This window comes from Trematomus bernacchii, unplaced genomic scaffold (genome assembly GCF_902827165.1).
Source record: "Trematomus bernacchii unplaced genomic scaffold, fTreBer1.1, whole genome shotgun sequence".
Lineage (NCBI taxonomy): Eukaryota > Metazoa > Chordata > Actinopteri > Perciformes > Nototheniidae > Trematomus > Trematomus bernacchii.
In genome coordinates this window covers 14907006-14925755 of record NW_022987582.1, presented here as the reverse complement: position 1 = coordinate 14925755, position 18750 = coordinate 14907006, and the positions used below count along the sequence as shown (strand labels likewise).

Here is an 18750-nt window from a genome sequence, read left to right as displayed (position 1 = left end):
AAAAATAATGACAGATAGTAGCTTAGATGTTAAGGAGTTAAAGACATGCATGTACACATCATTAAAACCTGGATACTGTTTGAATGAAGGAAAGAAGGAGCAGAAAAAACAGGTTACATGTAAGTGTCGCATCCCACATGAGATCAAAACCAAGATAAGAGTCGAAAACAGGTTATCATGTCAACACACTCACTGATCTCCGATTTGTTTGGATTTTAGCGAGTCAAATCAAGTAAAAGTCAAGGCAGCACAGTGGAAAAAAACACCTCTCCCATAGGCACGCTCTTATAGTGACTAAAATCTAGCACAAAAACACAGCAAGTAAGATGTAACTCCACTTTACTGTGCTGTTCACAACTGCTCTGAGACGTCAAGGTCCTTCATGATGCGTCATCTCATTAGCTGTGTAAAGTGAGTCGTACTGTCTGTACCGCATGATACATATTCTTTCGTCAAAGTCACAGTCATGTACCCAGAGTGGCTCTGTGCGCTACAATGGCACGCATTCATCATTTGTTTACAACGTAGCCATACAAAGGAGAATAATATCTTCAAAGTACAGCCTAAACATTAAAAACACGAGTGTAGGATGTCAAAACCGACTATCTGCCATCCAATCTCAAAAAGGATTTACAATCCTCCGTGTTGTGTTTGTCTGATGTCCTTGGTACACTACTGGCAATTTATGATTGGGAAATTCATAAAATGTTAGAAAGTCTTCAAAGCGATAACAGGAGTTTTCTCTTTCTTTTCGTTAGGTACTCAAGGAGTTAATAATGAAAAGGGCTCCTTTCATCCAGGCGGCTTCAGAACAGGGCATTGATTCTCCCTAGGTGCTATTTGCTACCGCCTCATCCATGAACTATTTATTTTTAGCTTTATAGCTCCTCTGTTGCTCAGCACAAGGCTGGCCTATAGGACATTCAGGTCTGCAGGACTTTTGCAGCACTGTTTTTAAACCCTATTCTGTAGCATTCTGCAATACGAGGTCGAATACTTGGCTTTTACCGACAAAATCTTTACTATTTTCTCTCAAACCAGATATTTTAAAGCTTTGCCCATAAGCATTGCCGGCTGCTAGCTCTTGTATCAAACAGCTGATCCGTAACTCATGTATCAGGAGCTCAACCAATATGGGTGAAAATATCAGCCGCTCAATGAGGTAAACATTGGCAAAGACAGGTGGTGGGCTGATCTTGGCACTAAAGGGCGGTGTAATAATATTATCATTGAAGTTTGACTTTTAAGCTTAATTACTGACTTCATCTACATATTCAAGTGATGTCAACAACACAAGTACTTCACAGAAGCACCGAGGCAACAATAAAATGACACCATTGATCGTACTGTAAGAGGAGCTATCTCTATCTCAATTAAGAGGCAGAGGACAGGGGACATGTAAATGTGACCCACTGATAAAGACCTAGTATTGACACATTGACAGAAGAATGAGGGAGGGAGGGAGGGAAAGGGGGAAAGAGAAAGTCATCACAATCCGGATCATAGCCACTAATGACAGGTGCACCCTATCTTCTTATCCTCCGGATCAATAAGAGCCATTATTCATCTGGAACTGCGGATTAATAATGACGCTTCTTCCTGTTCGGGCGACATGTGTCCTTCTGAGCTGAAGGGTACAGGACGGCTGTGACAGTCATGGTGAGAGTGACTGACATGTAGCTAATGGTCACCTTGTTGAACTGAAGAGAACGCACAGATTCAACAAAGGCACACTAATAGCTCCATTATAGAGTCTACTGGCATCTTGGTAACTATGGAACATGAGAGCAAATCTATAAGTGCTACAGTAGAAGGCCAACCAAGTAAACAAGAGGCAAAGCTTCGGATTCTTGATCAAAGCAGAAATGTGTATAAAGAGGCCCTGTTATGTTTGTGGGTTTTCCCTTTCCTGTAGTATGTTAGATAGTGTGTGTATGTAAATAGTGTGCAAAGGCTAAAATCCCAAAGTTCCCACCAGAGGGAATTTCTCTCCACAGACTAGCCCTGCCTGAAACGCCTCCTTTGTTTAATTCCATGACATAGTGACGTCACTATATAACACCTGCGCTTATAATGGGGCCCCTTTAAAAAGGTAACCATTCACAGGTGTAGTCCGCACTCTTATGTAGAGACGGTTTTCTGTACTGAGACCATCACAGATTCTCAATGAAAAAGGCAATGAAAGAAAAAAAGGGAAACTATAATTAACCCAATGACTGTGTTGTCACCAAACTGGCAATAAAACCCAACAGTGTACGGTTTAATCACCCGTAATGCCATATCAAAGCAGCCATCGCTCCTCATTTTATAATGAAGGATGAATCTTGGCTTTAGCATGACAGTTGCCATGGCGACTTTGTCGTTACTACCCTAATGGCATGTGTATTGTGTGCAACTACACCCTTGCTGATCGTTTGCAGGCCTACATTTAGACGCTCTATTAGTGATGGGGGGGAAAGTCGCATCATGCTGTCCTTTTCAAGAGGGCACCGAACAAGTCTGCTGTCTCACTCTCAAGCTATAACCGATCCCTCCTCGTGTCAGGCACCAACCTGGTTTTAGATCACATAAAGAATCAAGAATATTAAGCAATGGTCAAATCTTATAGATCAAAAAACAGGGTTAGAATGGAATTAACTTGAATTGAATAAACTTTGTCTCACATGTTACACAGAGTAAAACATAGTCTAATTGTAGTATTGAGAGCAGTGGGCAGCAAATATACAACCTGGGGGAGCATTGCCTAAATACAACCTTGGCAGGAGGCAAACTGGCACCTCTCAAAGTAAAAGTCCACACTCCACACACTGTGATTGTTGCGTTCAGGGACTTGAACCCACCCTCTTGTGCCCAAGTCAAGTACTCTTCTTTCTTCAAGGCTTATTGGTGTACCACCAACAAATATTTCAGTAAACCTAAACTTTATCTGAATCTACATAACCATAAAGTTACATAATGACATCACTATTGAACACTCGCACTTCTATTGGCTAGTGCTCCAACACATACATGCGCTTGATAGGCTTAGGGGCGGGACATTTCCAACACATCTGTAAGCGTCTGACCAATCACAACAGAGCCAGCAAACCAATCAGAGCGAACTAGGCTCTGGTTTCAGACAGAGGGTGAAAAGAGGTGCTGCAGCACAGGCAGTATGAGAAAAATGCCTTTTTTAACATCAAAGCATGGAAACATGTCACATTAGAAGCACAAAAAACATGACCGACACAATATGTCCTCTTTAAGTGTTGATAACTAAATTACTAGTATACCTATTATTCTTTTGTCAAACATAATGAACAGCCAAGTACTTTTTTTGCCTTGCTTACTCAGAAAATGAATGTTAATTTTGCTTATAGAAACTCAAAATGAGAAGTCTACTGACCATGCCCTTGGTTTAATAGGGACCCTTGGGCAAAAGGAGGTTGTAGAGTTTTATGTTTTAAAAAGATGGTTGTCACAAAGGTAGGTATGCTTTGAAGTCTTCTCGCTTGTTAACACAACGTGTAGGAATGAAGCGAGTCATATACTGCCAGCGATAAATTCTTCAATATGAAAAGACACAATGTATTATCTCTGTGGCTTTCCCCTTTGGTTAATTTTAAAAAAGAATCACAGGCTCCATATATTAGTCTGCTCTTGTGCCCATCCAGCTACCCACTCTCCATCCGTCTCCATCTTCTCCTCACACACTCCCCTCTACCCCCCCCCCCCCCAATCTATCCCTTTTAACGTCGCCACCCCTCCGATCCTATCATTTCTCCATCATCCATTTGACTAGTTCTCCTACTCTCAGACAGGGAGCTGTGAAGGAGCTGAGACTGTGGGATCTCCTCTCCCACCCAGCAGTGCATAATGCAATCAGAGTGACTGATTGTCAGGAGGCTGTGGAGTTAAAAAGTGTGTGTCTCTCTCTCTGTGAACACACACACCTGGCACTCGACATATGACTCATCTAATGTCCATGCAAGGCCTCTGTTGCCAACCGTTTTCCTCTAAGCACAGCAGATATCCATTTAACCTGCAGACTGGTGACAGTGAGAGATCGTCTTCACATCTGCTGAGATTATGACACATCCGGATCATGTGTATATCACACACAGGGGGGTTTTAGCCGTGCTGTGAGGCTGTTCTTGGGCACAGCTATCTTGGGAGGCAATTTATTATTTTAGTATGCTAACATGCTTGAAATGACACTGCTAACATGCTGGTGTTAAGTACTGTAGGTTTGCATGTTCACCAACATTTGCTGATTACCATAAAATAAAGCTGGCGGTAATACCCTTGGTTTTGCAAGTTTTTGCATCATACAGTAATGTGTTGTGATGATGGCACTTCATGAGACATTATCGGCAGTAATTTATTACAATTCATCCTAATGAATGTTTTGATCTCTGTACCAAATTATCCGATCCATTTAAATGTAATTGACATGAAAGAAAACAAATGCCATCCTGAGGGTTTTGCTAAAAGAACTGTCAATGGGGCTCACTAAAGTCTTCAAGGTTCATCCTCTGGGAACCATGAATGTGTAAATAGATCTATCCGGTAGGAAATTAGACATATCACAAGACAAGTGACAGCCTTGACCTGCTGGTGGCGCTACAGGAAGTCAGTGGATTCCCAAAGTCATTAGGGTTCATCCTCTGGACATCATGAATGGCTTTAAAAAATGTAATCGCCATGAATCTGGTGGTTGATATCCCAACCTACATGTTGTCATAGTGAATATGCAGTTTACGGCAATTGACTGAGTGCCATGGCCACTGTTTTACCACAACTTGCGAGAACACGCATAGTTGATAATGCAATCTGACTGATCATGTTGTGGGCCAGAACGATAACATCATGAATGCTGACAACCTCTTCTTTTCTTTCAGGCCTTCAACAGGACAGCCTTTCCCCTAAATCGGCACTCTTGTTTGACTATACAAATTGTAATGAGAGCTTTGCCGTGCCAGTTCTGCTGAGAGCACTGCAAAGGACTGAAAACAGACTGTGGGTAGGGAGGGTCGAGCCAAAAATTAAACATGACTCAAACAGGGCTGAAATAATTCCCTGAGAAATTAGATTTTTTAAAACCATCGAGACATAATTCTCTGCATGAGGCTTTTTTATGGTTGACATCGGGACATTTGTGAAATGGCAGTCTGAAGCCTTGAAAAGTCTGGAATGTCAAATGGCACTTAATTGCACTAAATGTGTTAAGTTTTGACACAAATTGACACAACTTTACTAAGATAAAAAGGTTTTCCTTCAAAAGGAAACCAATTTGTTGATCTGCCGTATTTTCTTTATTTGCATTTTTAATATTGCTTTTTAATGAAGCATACATTTTTTTTATCTTGATTAAATTATTATTCAATGTAATAATTAAAAGAATACGTTATCATTACGTTATCCTACTGCTATTTAATTAATTTTTTACTTTATTATTTGCCCCTTTTGTTTGTTTGTTTGTTCACCATGTAAAGCGGCCTTGGGTCCCGTGAAAGGCGCTATACAAATTTCATCTATTATTATTATCACGTCAGCCCTAGAAATAACATATAGGAACAATTCAATTTTTTCGATGTAGAGGTCATCTTTCTGGTTCTGGCCATTGGATATAAAAACAAACTGACTGTTACTCGTGGGCATAGAGTAGATGCCTTGTTATATAGCAAGCAGTAGAGAGGTGGCTGGGGATTCTGACATTATATGGTCAGTGTCTTCCAACCCCAGGGCCACTAAGACCAGGCCTTAAATAAGACCTATCAAAATGATAGCCCAAGCTATGAAACAGAAAATAATAATGTCCTACAGAATCCAGAACCTCACGAAAATCGGTCACTAAGTTGCTAAAGCTTAGAAACTAACAAGTTTGAATAGACCGGATATTCCCTTGAAAGGTATCTTCTAGTCAAAACACCCTGTGGATCCCCAGAGTTACAACTGAAGTGTCTCTGTCCCTGGTTTGTAGATAAACCTGTGTGGCCTTCACTCTCAGTTCTTCATTTAGTTTGACTTTGATTGTCCGTCCTCTCAGTCTGTCAGTGGGAGGCCGTGGCTCACCTCTGTGCCGCTCTTTGGCTCTCTCTGTCTGCATCTTTCTGTCTCCTCATCTATCTCCGTTGTTCCCACAGTCTTCAAACACTTCTTTAATTGGATGCAGGTCAGCCAATAGCTGGACTCTGCTGAATGGACTGGCGTTATCAGTGTCTAGGCAGATGGGTTGCAGCTGCTCAGGTTATTTCTCATTTTCGAGAAGAAAAAAAAAGGGAGAGAGAAAGAAGCCTGTGTGTGTGGTAGAGGGGTGAGAAGGGAGGAGGGAGATTGTATTGATAAGGCAGCGTTAGAAGTAAAGCATTTTTTTTTTTCCTGTGGGCGCTGGGCGATAGATTAAAACTGCTGGAGAGAGAAATAAGGAAACATCGCCGGCCGTCCCCTGGCATGGGAGATGAGTTTAAGATAAAGCCACTTCTCAATCACTGGGACAGTGGCCACCATGTCTCTCTCACGGCCTCAAGCCTCCTCGCTGCGTGTTGCTGCAGCATGTCAGGCTACAGGACACAGTCATTGGCAGTGCTCCATCCATCCATCACACTAGCAGCAAACTAGTGGAGGAAAGAGCGAGGAAGAATGATGGCTGACAGGAACAGTATGGGATGCTGTGTGATTGAGATGTGAACCTTTTCCCCATTTTTAACAATAAAATTCCTCCCTATTTTTCCTAAACTTCAACGTTTCTGTCCATCCTGCTGACTTGTTGCTGTATCAGGTCATATCAAGGCCATGACACAGTGCTTTGGCTCTGACAAATATCCTGTGGTAACGGTTTTGGTTGTTCAAGCCCAGGTCAGGTAAACAAGAACCTTGTCAATCAGCAGGTCTGGGATGACTGACAGCTTGGGGGGGGGCGGGGGACGTGGAGGTGATGTCTATGTTGCTGAGGCGATAACAGAGAAGCCTTCAGTGTTTCCTGGAGTTTGGGATAAAAGGAGTGGAATTTCAGTGAGACAATCCCTGCTGTCGCTTCCTCTGCCCTCTCCCTTCACCTCTCTTTCCAGCAGACAGACATACAGACTGACAGAGAGACAGACAGAGATGAGCCACAGCAATCCCACTCCTCACTGTTGCCACGGGGAGAGAGAGGCGAAGGAAAGCAGTCTGACTGCTGCAGCTGGATTTGAGGGTCATTTGAAGAACACAACCAGGCGAAGCAGAGACAGGCTCCATTTTCAGCTCCCGCTAGGGAACCAGTGCCCTATCTCTCGTTCTCTCTCTCTCCCTCTCAATCGCCTCACCCCAGTTCCCCCCTTCTCCAACACAACAGCTAAATCAATAGAAATGACAACGCAGTTGGAAGGTCATTCGCGAGCACGGCGAGCACTGTGGTGGAATGCTCTCCGATACGTGGCTCAGAGAACGAAAGGCAAACAAACACACTTTGTGCCAGCACTCCTGCCTGTCTGTCCTGATCTGATCCAGCGTGAGGAAACATACGGAGCTGCTACAGTTCCTCTCTCCTTCTTATACGTTAACATGCTAAATGGAGCTGAGTCTTATACTAATGCACAGTATCTCTTGAAGAGAGGATGCATTATTTCCATAAGCTTTCTATGAACTACCTTGCATGCACACAAACACAGGGTCCTCTTCATGTAAACACTGGGAGGAAGAGGTACACGTGTTAGACTGGCAAAATCCACAAAATGCTTCTCCCCCTCGCTAATGAGCTACCAAGCATGGTCGGACACGGTGTCTTCACAACAACAACAGCTAGACTATTACTGGAGCTAGAGAAACACCAGCAGCAGCACCTGACACAGAAGCTACACCAGCAGCAGCAGCACAGTAGCAGAAAAGCATTAAAAACACATGAAGACAATTACACAGAAACAGCTTAGTGGCTTGCGCCGTACTCACAGAATATTCAATGGACCCTTTGGGTCTCTGGAACGACATGCGCCTCCCATCCTTCTTCTCTGGAGTCTTCTTCTGGCCGGTATCTGAAAGCAAGCGAGGCAAGGTACGCATTACATTCATGTTCCTCTCTCCCCAGCTTGTCACAAGCTGCCGTTTCCCAGCCCCGTGGGTAGACAGCTCATTCGTCAACAGTGTGCGAGCCAGCCAGCCAGCCAGCGATGTGAGCTGTGTGCGCTGGACCAATTTCTCTCTCCCTTGCTCTCCCTCTCTCTCGCTCTGCTCCTACCCTGCTGCCCTCGCTCTCCCTACATCACACAGTCCTCCTCTCTCTCCCCCTGCTTCCTCCTTACAGCGCAATGACAGGCGTTGAGAGCCGTTCACCTTGCCTTCCTCCCCCTGTTGTCTCTCACGGCAGACAGAGACAAGGCTGACCTCCATCAGGGCACAGCCGCTCTGGAAGCCAGCCCGAGAGGAGGAGGAGGAGGACGGATTCAATTGGGAAGCGGGGGGGGTGCTAAAGCTAATAACTGAGAAGCAGGAAAGGGGGGGCGAATGGAGGGTTCAGTTCTATGTGTTGGTTGGCTAATGGGGGAAAGTAGTATTGGGTAGTAGAGGGTGGAGATGTGGAGTTGGAGTGGTAGCTCTAATTGTTTAGGCATCAAGAAACTCAGAATGAACTACTTTTGAAGGAAGGACTTAAAAGGGAACGAAGGCAGGAGAAGGGGCGGAGAACAAAGGTCCAGGATAGATAGTTGGGAGAATCTACGAGGTCATAGCATTCATATTTTAATCTGAGAGTAAAATAAATATGGGAAATAATGGGCTTTGTGGGGGACAGAGGATAACTTAAACAGGGTGGATGTTGACAGATGACGATGGAGGAAGGTGAATGAAGAAGTTGGGGGGCTGGGCGAGGCTGGGAGAATGCATGGAGATGAAGGCAAGAGGGTGGATGGAATATCGAAGCAACTAGATGAAAGCCAGAAGCAAAATATAGGATGGGAGATGAAAGAGACTGGAATCGGACTCTTGGGAAGGGAGAAGGTCTGGAGATCCTGGTCTTTGACTCAGGGCTGAAAACAAGGAGCATGTGCGAGGGGTCTTGAAAAATAATGTACAAGACAGTTGATTAGAGGTGTAGGGTGTGGGGGCCAAGGAAGGATTTGATCGGAGGAGGTATTTGAGTTGAGGTGAAGGATTTATGTTGGACATATGTTGAACCCGTGGCCTCAGATGTCTCACTTAAACGTTTTTCTTTTGAAGGTGGTGATGCACAAGACTAATGAGTCCCTTTGTTATTGTCTTTCTCATCAGGCATCTCGGATAGCTCCAACATGAGTCATACACGAGTGTTGCTATTTCTGGGGCTCAGGACTGCCTGTCAGAAATCGAGAGGGGAGGGGTAATCAGAGCTGCTTCAGGTGTAGATATCACTGTACTGAGGACGATACTGCTGGGATGGTCTTACAAATATATGGATTTACTACGGATGTTGTCAAATGAGTTGAGACACGACCAATCCTTCTGTATGTTCCTGTCGTTTAAATATCCTCTTTTTTTGGTTTTAACATTTTCAGTGCACATTTGTAAGGCTCTGATCATGTATAATCCACAGAAAAAGAACGTGCATAGGAGCGCTAGCCATTATTAGCACGATGTGTTACATATTGATGATTGGGATTTGAGCCTTTGCAGACCATTAACATGCACACAAACCTATAAAACCCACTACAGGAAAGGGAAAACCCCAAAAGACATAATAGGGCCTCTTAAAAAAAGACTTGTATCCTATAAAAAAGCTATTATTATATTTGGTGCGGGAGCTTAAAATAGGACTTCCAATTATTTCTGAATCAGGTTTTCGAAGCATATAATTGGAATTGGTTTCTATGGCTTTACATTTGTTCTTCGGGCATTATTAATATAATATTGCTGCTTGTTAGTGAATAGCTAATCATGCTGCCGCCTGCTTCTACTCACTTCAGGGTGACTGAAGTTGAGATTATGTCTAATTATCATGCAATCTGTCAGAATTGGGTCTAACTGTGCTTGGGCTACTTTCTCAATATTCTTTTGTGTATTTTCTCAAAATAGAACCAATAGTCATATCCAGATTTATTACCGTTCATTCAATATTGTGGCGTTATCTCGGAGTTATTAGAATAGTTATAGATTCTGTCGACTCTACCCAGCTAGTGCATCAAATAACCCGATGCACTATGAAATCTTGGGTAGGATTTGTGATGTGAAGGAACGCAATGGCTGCACAAACTGTGGGCGTGTGCCGAATCAATTATTCAGCATCCAAATGAAAACCTTGGCAGGATGATTACTTTCAGTGGGACAATAGAAACTGGGGCTGTGGATTGTGGATGATTGCGTTTGAGTTGCTATTTAGAGGCAATACGTCATAACTGTGTTTCCATGCTTTTCCTGTTATGAAATATAATCCACTGAGTCTGTGTTTAATTGCAGGTCACGCCAGTGTGGCAGACTGCCTGGATCAGGACTCGTTTTGTAAACAGCGGAGGTGTTGATCTGCTTAGTTAGCTGCAGGATTGCAAAGAACTGTGAAGTGCTTTTTCTGGAGCTTGACGGGCTTGCTGTAAACAGTCAAAATAGTGCAAGCTTAAAGGCAGATAAGGCTAGAATGCCTACAACTCAAGAATAATATCGATTGAGAGTAGGAGAGAGTGACAGTGAACTAGAAGGACAGAAAGAGAATAAAAGATATGCATTAGCAGCTGCAGGGTTGTATGCACATGGTGAACCAGTGATTGGTCTAAAATTAAACCTCACCATGGTTGGTGGCGCAAGAAATGTACATTTTATTCACACTTAAGAAACACACTGCAGCTCAGCACTGAGGCATCTTCAGTAACAAAAGCTCCGGTTTCATCCCACTCCACAGGAAACTAGGAGCATCTGTTGTCTCTGAATAAGCCCTGCTTCTATAGAAGAAGGCATCTTCTTAAGTCCACAAATCCGAGCCCGTTTCATTGGAATTTTCATTTTAGCATGTTGTTTCCGTCAACACATTCCAACTGTCATTTTTCCTGTCCTGATGCACAGTCTTTGTTTTTGACCATAACTGTGACACGTTGCACGTCACGCATTGAGACATGACGCAATGTGTTCAAAATGGCAGAATCTAGAGATGAAGAGGTGCGTGAAGAGATGAACCTGTGGCCGATGCCTATTTAGATCAAGTAAAGCAGCTATCTGTGCCCAACAGCTCTGTGGAAAGATTTCTGACAGAGGACAGACGAGGTTGCTAGTTATCCAATTTGTTGTTCAACCAAGTAAAACAACAGTGGGCACAGTGTAAGCTGTTTTACTGTTCCCATAAAGGACATTTTACGTGTCTCATTAATGGGGCTGCATTACAATGACATGGGGTCAGCTGTGAGAGGAGCTGTGTGACTCGCTCAGACACTGAAAGGAGCGGCTGTGTGGCAGGGAAAAACAAAGGCTGCCTCTCACCAATCTGGGATGTAAACAGTCACAAGAAGTCATGCCTATCTGTGCAACTTCAGAAGGAAATGCGTGACAAAAGCTACGTCTGAGGCGAGTCATGGCCCAGCACATTGTCTCATGAAAACACAACAGAAAAGAGAACCGCAGATTTCAGTGTGTGCTTTGGTCCTTGTTGGATGTTCACTTCAAAGTCTTCTAGAAAGGTTGACTTTCACCTCTCAGCAGCTCCATGTTTGACATCTCTACGTGACATTACAACTGTGATAAACCACCTGCTAAGTAACTTATCTCGGAAATAAAGCGTCTCGAGGACTGTAGAAATGATTGAAATTGGCTATTTAAAAAAGGACTTTATCCACCATGTTATCTTCATAAGATTTCTTTCTGTCCTTACTCACTTTTATAGGGGCCTTATTATGCTAGTGTTTTTGTGCATGTTAATGGTCTGCAAAGGCTAAAATCATAAAGTTACCTCTTTCCCACACACTCCCTTCCTGACTGAAACGCCTCCATTGGACTCCTTTGTTTACTTCCATAACATAGTGACATCACTATGTTACACTCGCACTTCTATTGGCTAGCATTCCAACACATTGTACGTGATATCTCTAAGCGGATGAGCAATCCCAACAGAGCAGGCCAGCTAACCAATTAGAGCAGACTGGGCTCTGGTTTCAGACAGAGGGTGAAAAGAGGTGCTGCATCACAGGCAGTATGAGAAAAATAAAGACCGTTTGAACATTTAAGCATGTAATCATGTCAAAGTTAAGGCACAACATACAAATATGAACCTGACAATGAACATTATAGGGCCCCTTTAATAAAGACACCAAAGAATGCTTTAGAAAATGCCTTAATCAACTAATTTGAGGCAGTAGCACACTGACGATTCCTTGAAAGGACATCACTATCAATAGCTTGGGAAACACAACACATCTCTTTCATGGCTGCAATTAATTGATGACCTTGGTGATTAAACTTTGACTACATAGCAGAAAAGAAACAAAGAAACATGTTATTATGTATATGTAATTAAGTGACACATAAGCCATGCAAACCCTTGGGAATTGGCACACTTAGTAAATCCAACAGCTGCCAAGGCATGCGAGGAATCTGAATGATTTTCGACAAATGCAAATGCTAACGCTGTATTGGACTCTAACGCTGTGTTCTGTACCCGCGCAATCTGTTGAGTATGAATCATGGCTGCTAAATATATAGTTCCCCTCACTTTGTACACAGCCATGACAAACTGAAGCGGGCAGGGAAAATGAGAGTCAACAACTCTACCGACTAACATTCCCTCATGGTCGGATAAAATACACAAGCAGCCAATTTCCCTCCGCTCCCTTGTTTCCCCTGCCTGCTGGCGATTCAGCCCTCCCCAGATGTTATTTTTAGAAAAACCCTTAAACAGTAGGAGAGGCAAAAGCTCTGCACCACAGCCCCAGTGAACAGGTGGAGACTGTCTTCAAAGTGGGAGGAGGGAGTCAGTGGTAACTCCTGTTTACTTGGTTGTAAAAAAGAGTGGTACACAAAGAGAGATATAATGAAATAGGCTTGCAACACAACCCCACCCTTGTGTGTTAGTAAAACGTTGTCAGCCATTTGTTGATTTAACTCATGTTTGAGGACATTTGATTTCTTGTAATATATTTATTTCCTCGATTTAGAGAGCGATCTGGTCAAATGTTTCTCAATGTATTATATCATGATCAGAAGGAGATATTGGGATTAAATTGCGGAAGAAAATGTTATCAATACATAAACTCCTACTGGTTTAAGATTCATCAGGTGAAAATGCCAATAGACAACAGCCATGCTAGCGACTCTGTGACACTATGCGTGGGCATGGCTTTGAGCTAAATGCTAAAATGTTGTATTTCACTATCTTAGTCTAGCGTGTTGTTAACATGCTAATATTTGCTCAAAAAGCTCTGAACAAAGTAGAGCTGAGGCTGTATGCAATCACTAGGTAGGTATTTGGTCATGAACCAAAGTAAGGGACCAATAAATCATATTAAAACTGATAATAGCGCAAGATGAGAAGTTGAGAGATCCTTTTGGGACCATGAGTGTTTGAAACAAATTTGATGAAAAACAAGTAGTTATCCTTGAGGATATCCATTCCTGTTTATACCATGCAGGTATTGAATAGGGGACTTCAGATGTGTCCTGAGGGCCTGAGGCTTGGAAATTAGGATTGTCTCTGACTTTGCCATCCTGAGAGCCAGCCAATGAAACATTTTACCATGTCCAGATTACCAGCTTTTCTCCATCTCATATAATATTTATCTAACAGAAAGAGGAAACACTATTGTTGAAATGATCGCACATATGTTTTGAGTTTAACATCGATTGGCATTAATGCAATTGAAACATCTACAGCGCTCTGGCACAGTTTATGATGCCTGTAATAGAAAGAAATAACAATGTCTCATTTTCAAAGCAGAATTGGCTTGCTACAGTAGCTGTATCAGAAATCCAATAAGAAAATCCAGTAAAGAGATAATAGGTGTTTCACAACAAACAATTTTTGCTTTGTCAGCTAAAGAGCAACATGTATTGTGACACAGGCATTTATGACAACATGGTCTGATTTCAAAAGTATGTATGTTAAGGATGAGGAGGTAAGGGGGTGGGTCGTGGCCAGAAAGAACCAGATATCTGTGTATCTCATGGGGTAAAGGTTGGGCCATTTGGTACTGATCAAATCTTACAGCTATATGAAGCCTTGATATAGTAAAAAACTCAGATACTCACTGCTTCAAGTAAAACATACTGTGAAAGCTCTTATCCTGACATGTAGGCCACAGTGTTGTGCTAAAAGGGACGGATTGAGAGTCTGCTCCTCTGAGTCAAAGTCAAGAGTGTGTGAAAAGAGACTGCGATCAGTCAGTTTATGCACTGGAATGCTTACTCAAATAAAACGGGAGTGAAAAGTGCTGACTATCACACAGTGACACACTGGCTTTAGAGCTAAGCTGCTGCTGCGGCTGTTATCTCACCACTGTGTTAGGTGGACATGACAACTTTATTACAGCCAAGAGGAGCTGAAAGTTTCCCAGGCCTCTTTCTCGTGTGCAAAGGGAAGTCATCTATTATGCATCGCATAAAACACGATAAGCAAAGTATTTATGAAGTTTAATTCGAGCTGAGAGGTCAGGTCACTGATGGACTGTGTGTAGTCTTGCTGGTGCCAGGGCCTGTGTGTGGGTGCTACAGAGAGCATACTGTCTGACAGAGTCATCTCTCCTAAATGTTTGCTTGGTTGCAGGCACACACTCCTCATTTAATGACAGGGTAACATGCCAGTATTTATCTTTTATCTCCGCCAAGGAGGTTAGGGTTTTGGCTCGGTTTGTCAGTCTATCAGCAGGGAAATTTACAAGCCATTTATCTTGGTGGAAGGGTGTGGTACAGGTCCAGGAAGAACTGAATCTGAATTGCACGTTCACTCTTGTTAAAGAGGACATATTCTGTATATTTTGTACGTCTACTGCAGGGGTCGGCAACCCCTGGCATGCGTGCCACCATTGGCATGCGGGACCGTAACCAGTGGCACACTAGGAATAAGTGTGCAAAATATTTAAATTGTATTTTCGGATCCTGAAAATACAATTTAAATATTTTGCACACTTATTCCTAGTGTCATGCACGCAACGCAGCGCAGAAGGATAACCCCGCTCTCTTTAACTCCAGTCGACTTTCTGCTGCTTTCCTCCATGGTGAAACGAGGGGGTGTAGCGCACTTCACACATTGCATTACCCATAAGGAGCTGTACATGCCGCAGTTTTTGCGTGGCTGTGTCTTTAGTTGAAAACCCAGTCGCGATGTGCTCATCTGTCATCGAAAATAATATGCTACACATGGGCGGACTGGCCAACTGTGTGTTCTGGAGAATCACAGTACGTCCGGCCGTCAGCGAAACGAGCCGGTCGCCAGCGGGCCGTTGACGACCGGGCTCGGTTTGCTGACGGCCGGCACCGCCCTTTATTTATTTCACTGTGTTTAAACTGCATCATGTAAGTTGCGCTGACAGGCGACAGAGGTCCACAGCTTCCCCGCAGCGAGGCTCCCCCCGCCCTCCGGTTGACAGTTCACGAGCGCGCCCCCCCCCCCCCCTCCCGTTGACAGTTAACGAGCGTCGAGCTCCCCCCCCCCGTTGACAGTTCACGAACGTCGGCACACTAATCAGATTTAAATGGCACTTCATATCAAAAAGGTTGCCGACCCCTGGTCTACTGTGACATGTTTACATGCTTAAATGTTCAAAAAGCTATTTTTTCTCATACTGCCTGTGCTGCAGCACCTCTTTTCACCCTCTGTCTGAAACCAGAGCCCAGTCTGCTCTGATTGGTCAACCGCTTAGAGATGTGTCAGAAATCTCCCGCCCCATACAAAATGTTGGAGCCCCCCTACCAATAAAAGCGTGAGTGCTAAATAGTGATGTCATTATGTTACAGAAGTAAACAAAGGCGGAGGTGGAGTGTGTTGGAGAGAAACTCCCTCTTGAAGGATCTTTGGGCTTTTCGCCTTTGCAAACCACTTACATGCACAAAAACCCACCACTTCAGGAAAAGGAAAACCACAAAAAGCATAATCGGTGCCCTTCAATATTGCAGTTTGTGTGTCGGAATAATCTGAAAAAAATGTATTGCCCCTGGGAAACTACAGCTGTCAGCATTGTTGCCATTGTTGGCTATGTTAAGTGGTGAGCATCGCTAGCTGGATGCAGGGTCAGCAGGTGCCATGTTGAGAGCCGTGTGGGGGCAATGCCTCTTTAATATGCTCCAGAACCTTTCAACCACAAACACATGATAGCCAGAAGAATGACTCCCCAAATCTTGAGTGCTATAAAAGTAGGGGGCTACCAGAATAAAAAGAGCACAAGTTGTACTAGTCTTAAATAACTTCCAACGTGCGGAAAGTAATTCCACTTATAGATCCTCCAATGACTTCCCTTATTGTACGCTGCGGGATGATAAAGCAATGCATCATAGCAACAGCAGCAAATGTCAGCTGTCTTAATCAACAGACCCATTGTCTCAGAAGACTTGCTGTATGAATAGCATCAGCACTGTATCAAAGAAGCAGGCCATAACTGCCCTGCAACTCCACTATAGTGCTAGCATAAGCTCTAGTCGTTTCCATTGTAATCAATGTACAGTACATGGGGCTAGTGGAGCTGTCAACTTAAACACAGAGAACACAGTGTGACAGGCAACATCCCTTTGCCAACACTCTCAGTACCACTCAGCTCTATATTACACTGCCAGCCTATACACCACTCAGCCTTTAAAGGGAACTTTGCTGAACTGCACTTTTGTGTGCGTGTGTGTGTGCGTGTGTGTTGGGGCATGCCCAAGCTAGAACAGGAGGCACTGGATCTGCCCTGTGCTCTCATTAACACTCTCCCCATGTCGGCTAATCACACTCCCATTGTGTGGCTGGTAATGTGGCTTCAGTTCTATACACTGCCAGTCCATTCTCTTTCCCTCTCTCTCAACATTAAAAGCCAGACACTGGTCCGTAAAGAGGTGCGTTAACGCTAACACAATATTATAATTAATATTCTGACAGCGTACACGTGACTGTTTCCATAGTGACGAACCTGGAGCAGACTTAAGGGGAAAGGTGTTATTAAATAGTACGAGTGTCTGCATTAAACAGGAGCTGCTGGGATGATTGCTCCAAATTATATTGTTCTGAATAAAACGGAGAAGCACTTAAGCTGCCTGCCTGTAATCATAATGATATATTAACCATAACCTGCTATGCTACTCAGGGTGTACTAATGAACAATTACATGTATTTTCTATACGAGTCATTCAATTATAAAGCTATAAGATAATACAGTTGTTCTTACAGAGGGAATCTATAGGGGACAGACATTGTACAAGTGTTATGCATTGTTACTGTGTTACATTTTAAGTGTCCAAAACTGCCAAGGAGCTGGCATTAAAGGTCTGCTCTTATTCAAAATATTTTGTAAAATGCAAATTCTTCATTCAAATATAGAAGGGCCTACATAGTCCTAAATCAGCCAATCTGTTATTTAAATAAAAACATTGCCCTTTTCAGATAAGTGCTTGCTCGTGCTGAACACATTTAACAGTTGACAACGTTGTGTCGTTTGTTGAATAAATCAAGAGTGTACAGACATCCTGTTGCCACACCTCTGTGTGGCTGTACATAGTGATGACTTGGGATAAATGCCAATGTCAACATGCATAGAACATGCTAGAACATGGTGCTATTTAGCAGGTGCAATGTTTACCTTGGTCACCATCTTAGTTTAATGTGATAGTGACATGATGGTAATTTTTCTCGTACTGCCTGTGCTGCAGCACCTCTTTTCACCCTCTGTCTGAAACCAGAGCCCAGTCTGCTCTGATTGGTTAGCTGGCCGGCTCTGTTGTGATTGTGGTCCCCTCCTCTTCTCTCTGTACACAAACTCGCTCGGATCGGTCATTAGCCCGCATGGTTTTTCATACCATTGCTACGCTGACGACACCCAATTAATTCTGTCTTTTCCCCGTTCTGAAACCCAGGTCGTCACACGCATCTCTGCTTGTCTAGCTGACATCTCTCAGTGGATGTCTGCTCACCACCTCAAGCTCAACCTTGACAAGACTGAGCTGCTTTTTCTTCCGGGAAAAGAGTGTCCCACTCTTGACCTAACAATCAACATCGGCCCCTCTGTTGTTTCCCCGACTCAGACTGCAAGGAATCTGGGTGTGACCCTAGATAACAACCTGTCCTTCACTGCAAACATCGCTGCAACAACCCACTGCTGCAGATACACTCTTTACAACATCAGGAGGATACATCCCCTCCTGACCCAGAAAGCGACGCAACTTCTGGCCCAGGCTCTCGTCATCTCACGCCTAGACTACTGCAACTCCCTCCTGGCTGGTCTACCTGCATGTGCCATCCGACCTCTGCAGCTCATCCAGAATGCAGCGGCTCGTCTGGTCTTCAACCTTCCTACATTTTCCCACACCACACCGCTCCTCCGCTCGCTTCACTGGCTTCCAGTAACTGCTAGAATCCACTTCAAGACACTGGTACTAGCGTACCATGCTGTGAATGGATCTGGCCCTTCCTACATCCAGGACATGGTTAAACCATACACACCAGCACATGCACTCCGCTCTGCATCAGCCAAACGGCTCGCTGCACCAGCACTGCGAGGGGGACCCAAGTTCCCATCAGCAAAAACACGTGGGTTTGCTATCCTGGCTCCAAAATGGTGGAATGAGCTCCCCATTGACATCAGGACAGCAGAAAGCTTACACATCTTCCGGCGCAGACTGAAAACTCATCTCTTTCGACTCCACTTCGAGCAATACAATTACTAA

The 18750-nt window shown here is 43.7% G+C and overlaps 1 protein-coding gene across 4 annotated transcripts in view; it reads right to left on the bottom strand.

Moving 5' to 3' along the window:
* The window catches only part of oxr1a (oxidation resistance 1a), a 192402-nt gene that overhangs the window by 47541 nt on the left and 126111 nt on the right, over positions 1–18750 (bottom strand). For all 4 annotated transcript variants that reach the window (XM_034127425.1, XM_034127427.1, XM_034127426.1 and 1 more), the window contains one exon: positions 7909–7991. In XM_034127425.1, the coding sequence (XP_033983316.1) occupies positions 7909–7991 (83 nt within the window). The remainder of the gene's footprint in view (positions 1–7908; positions 7992–18750) is intronic.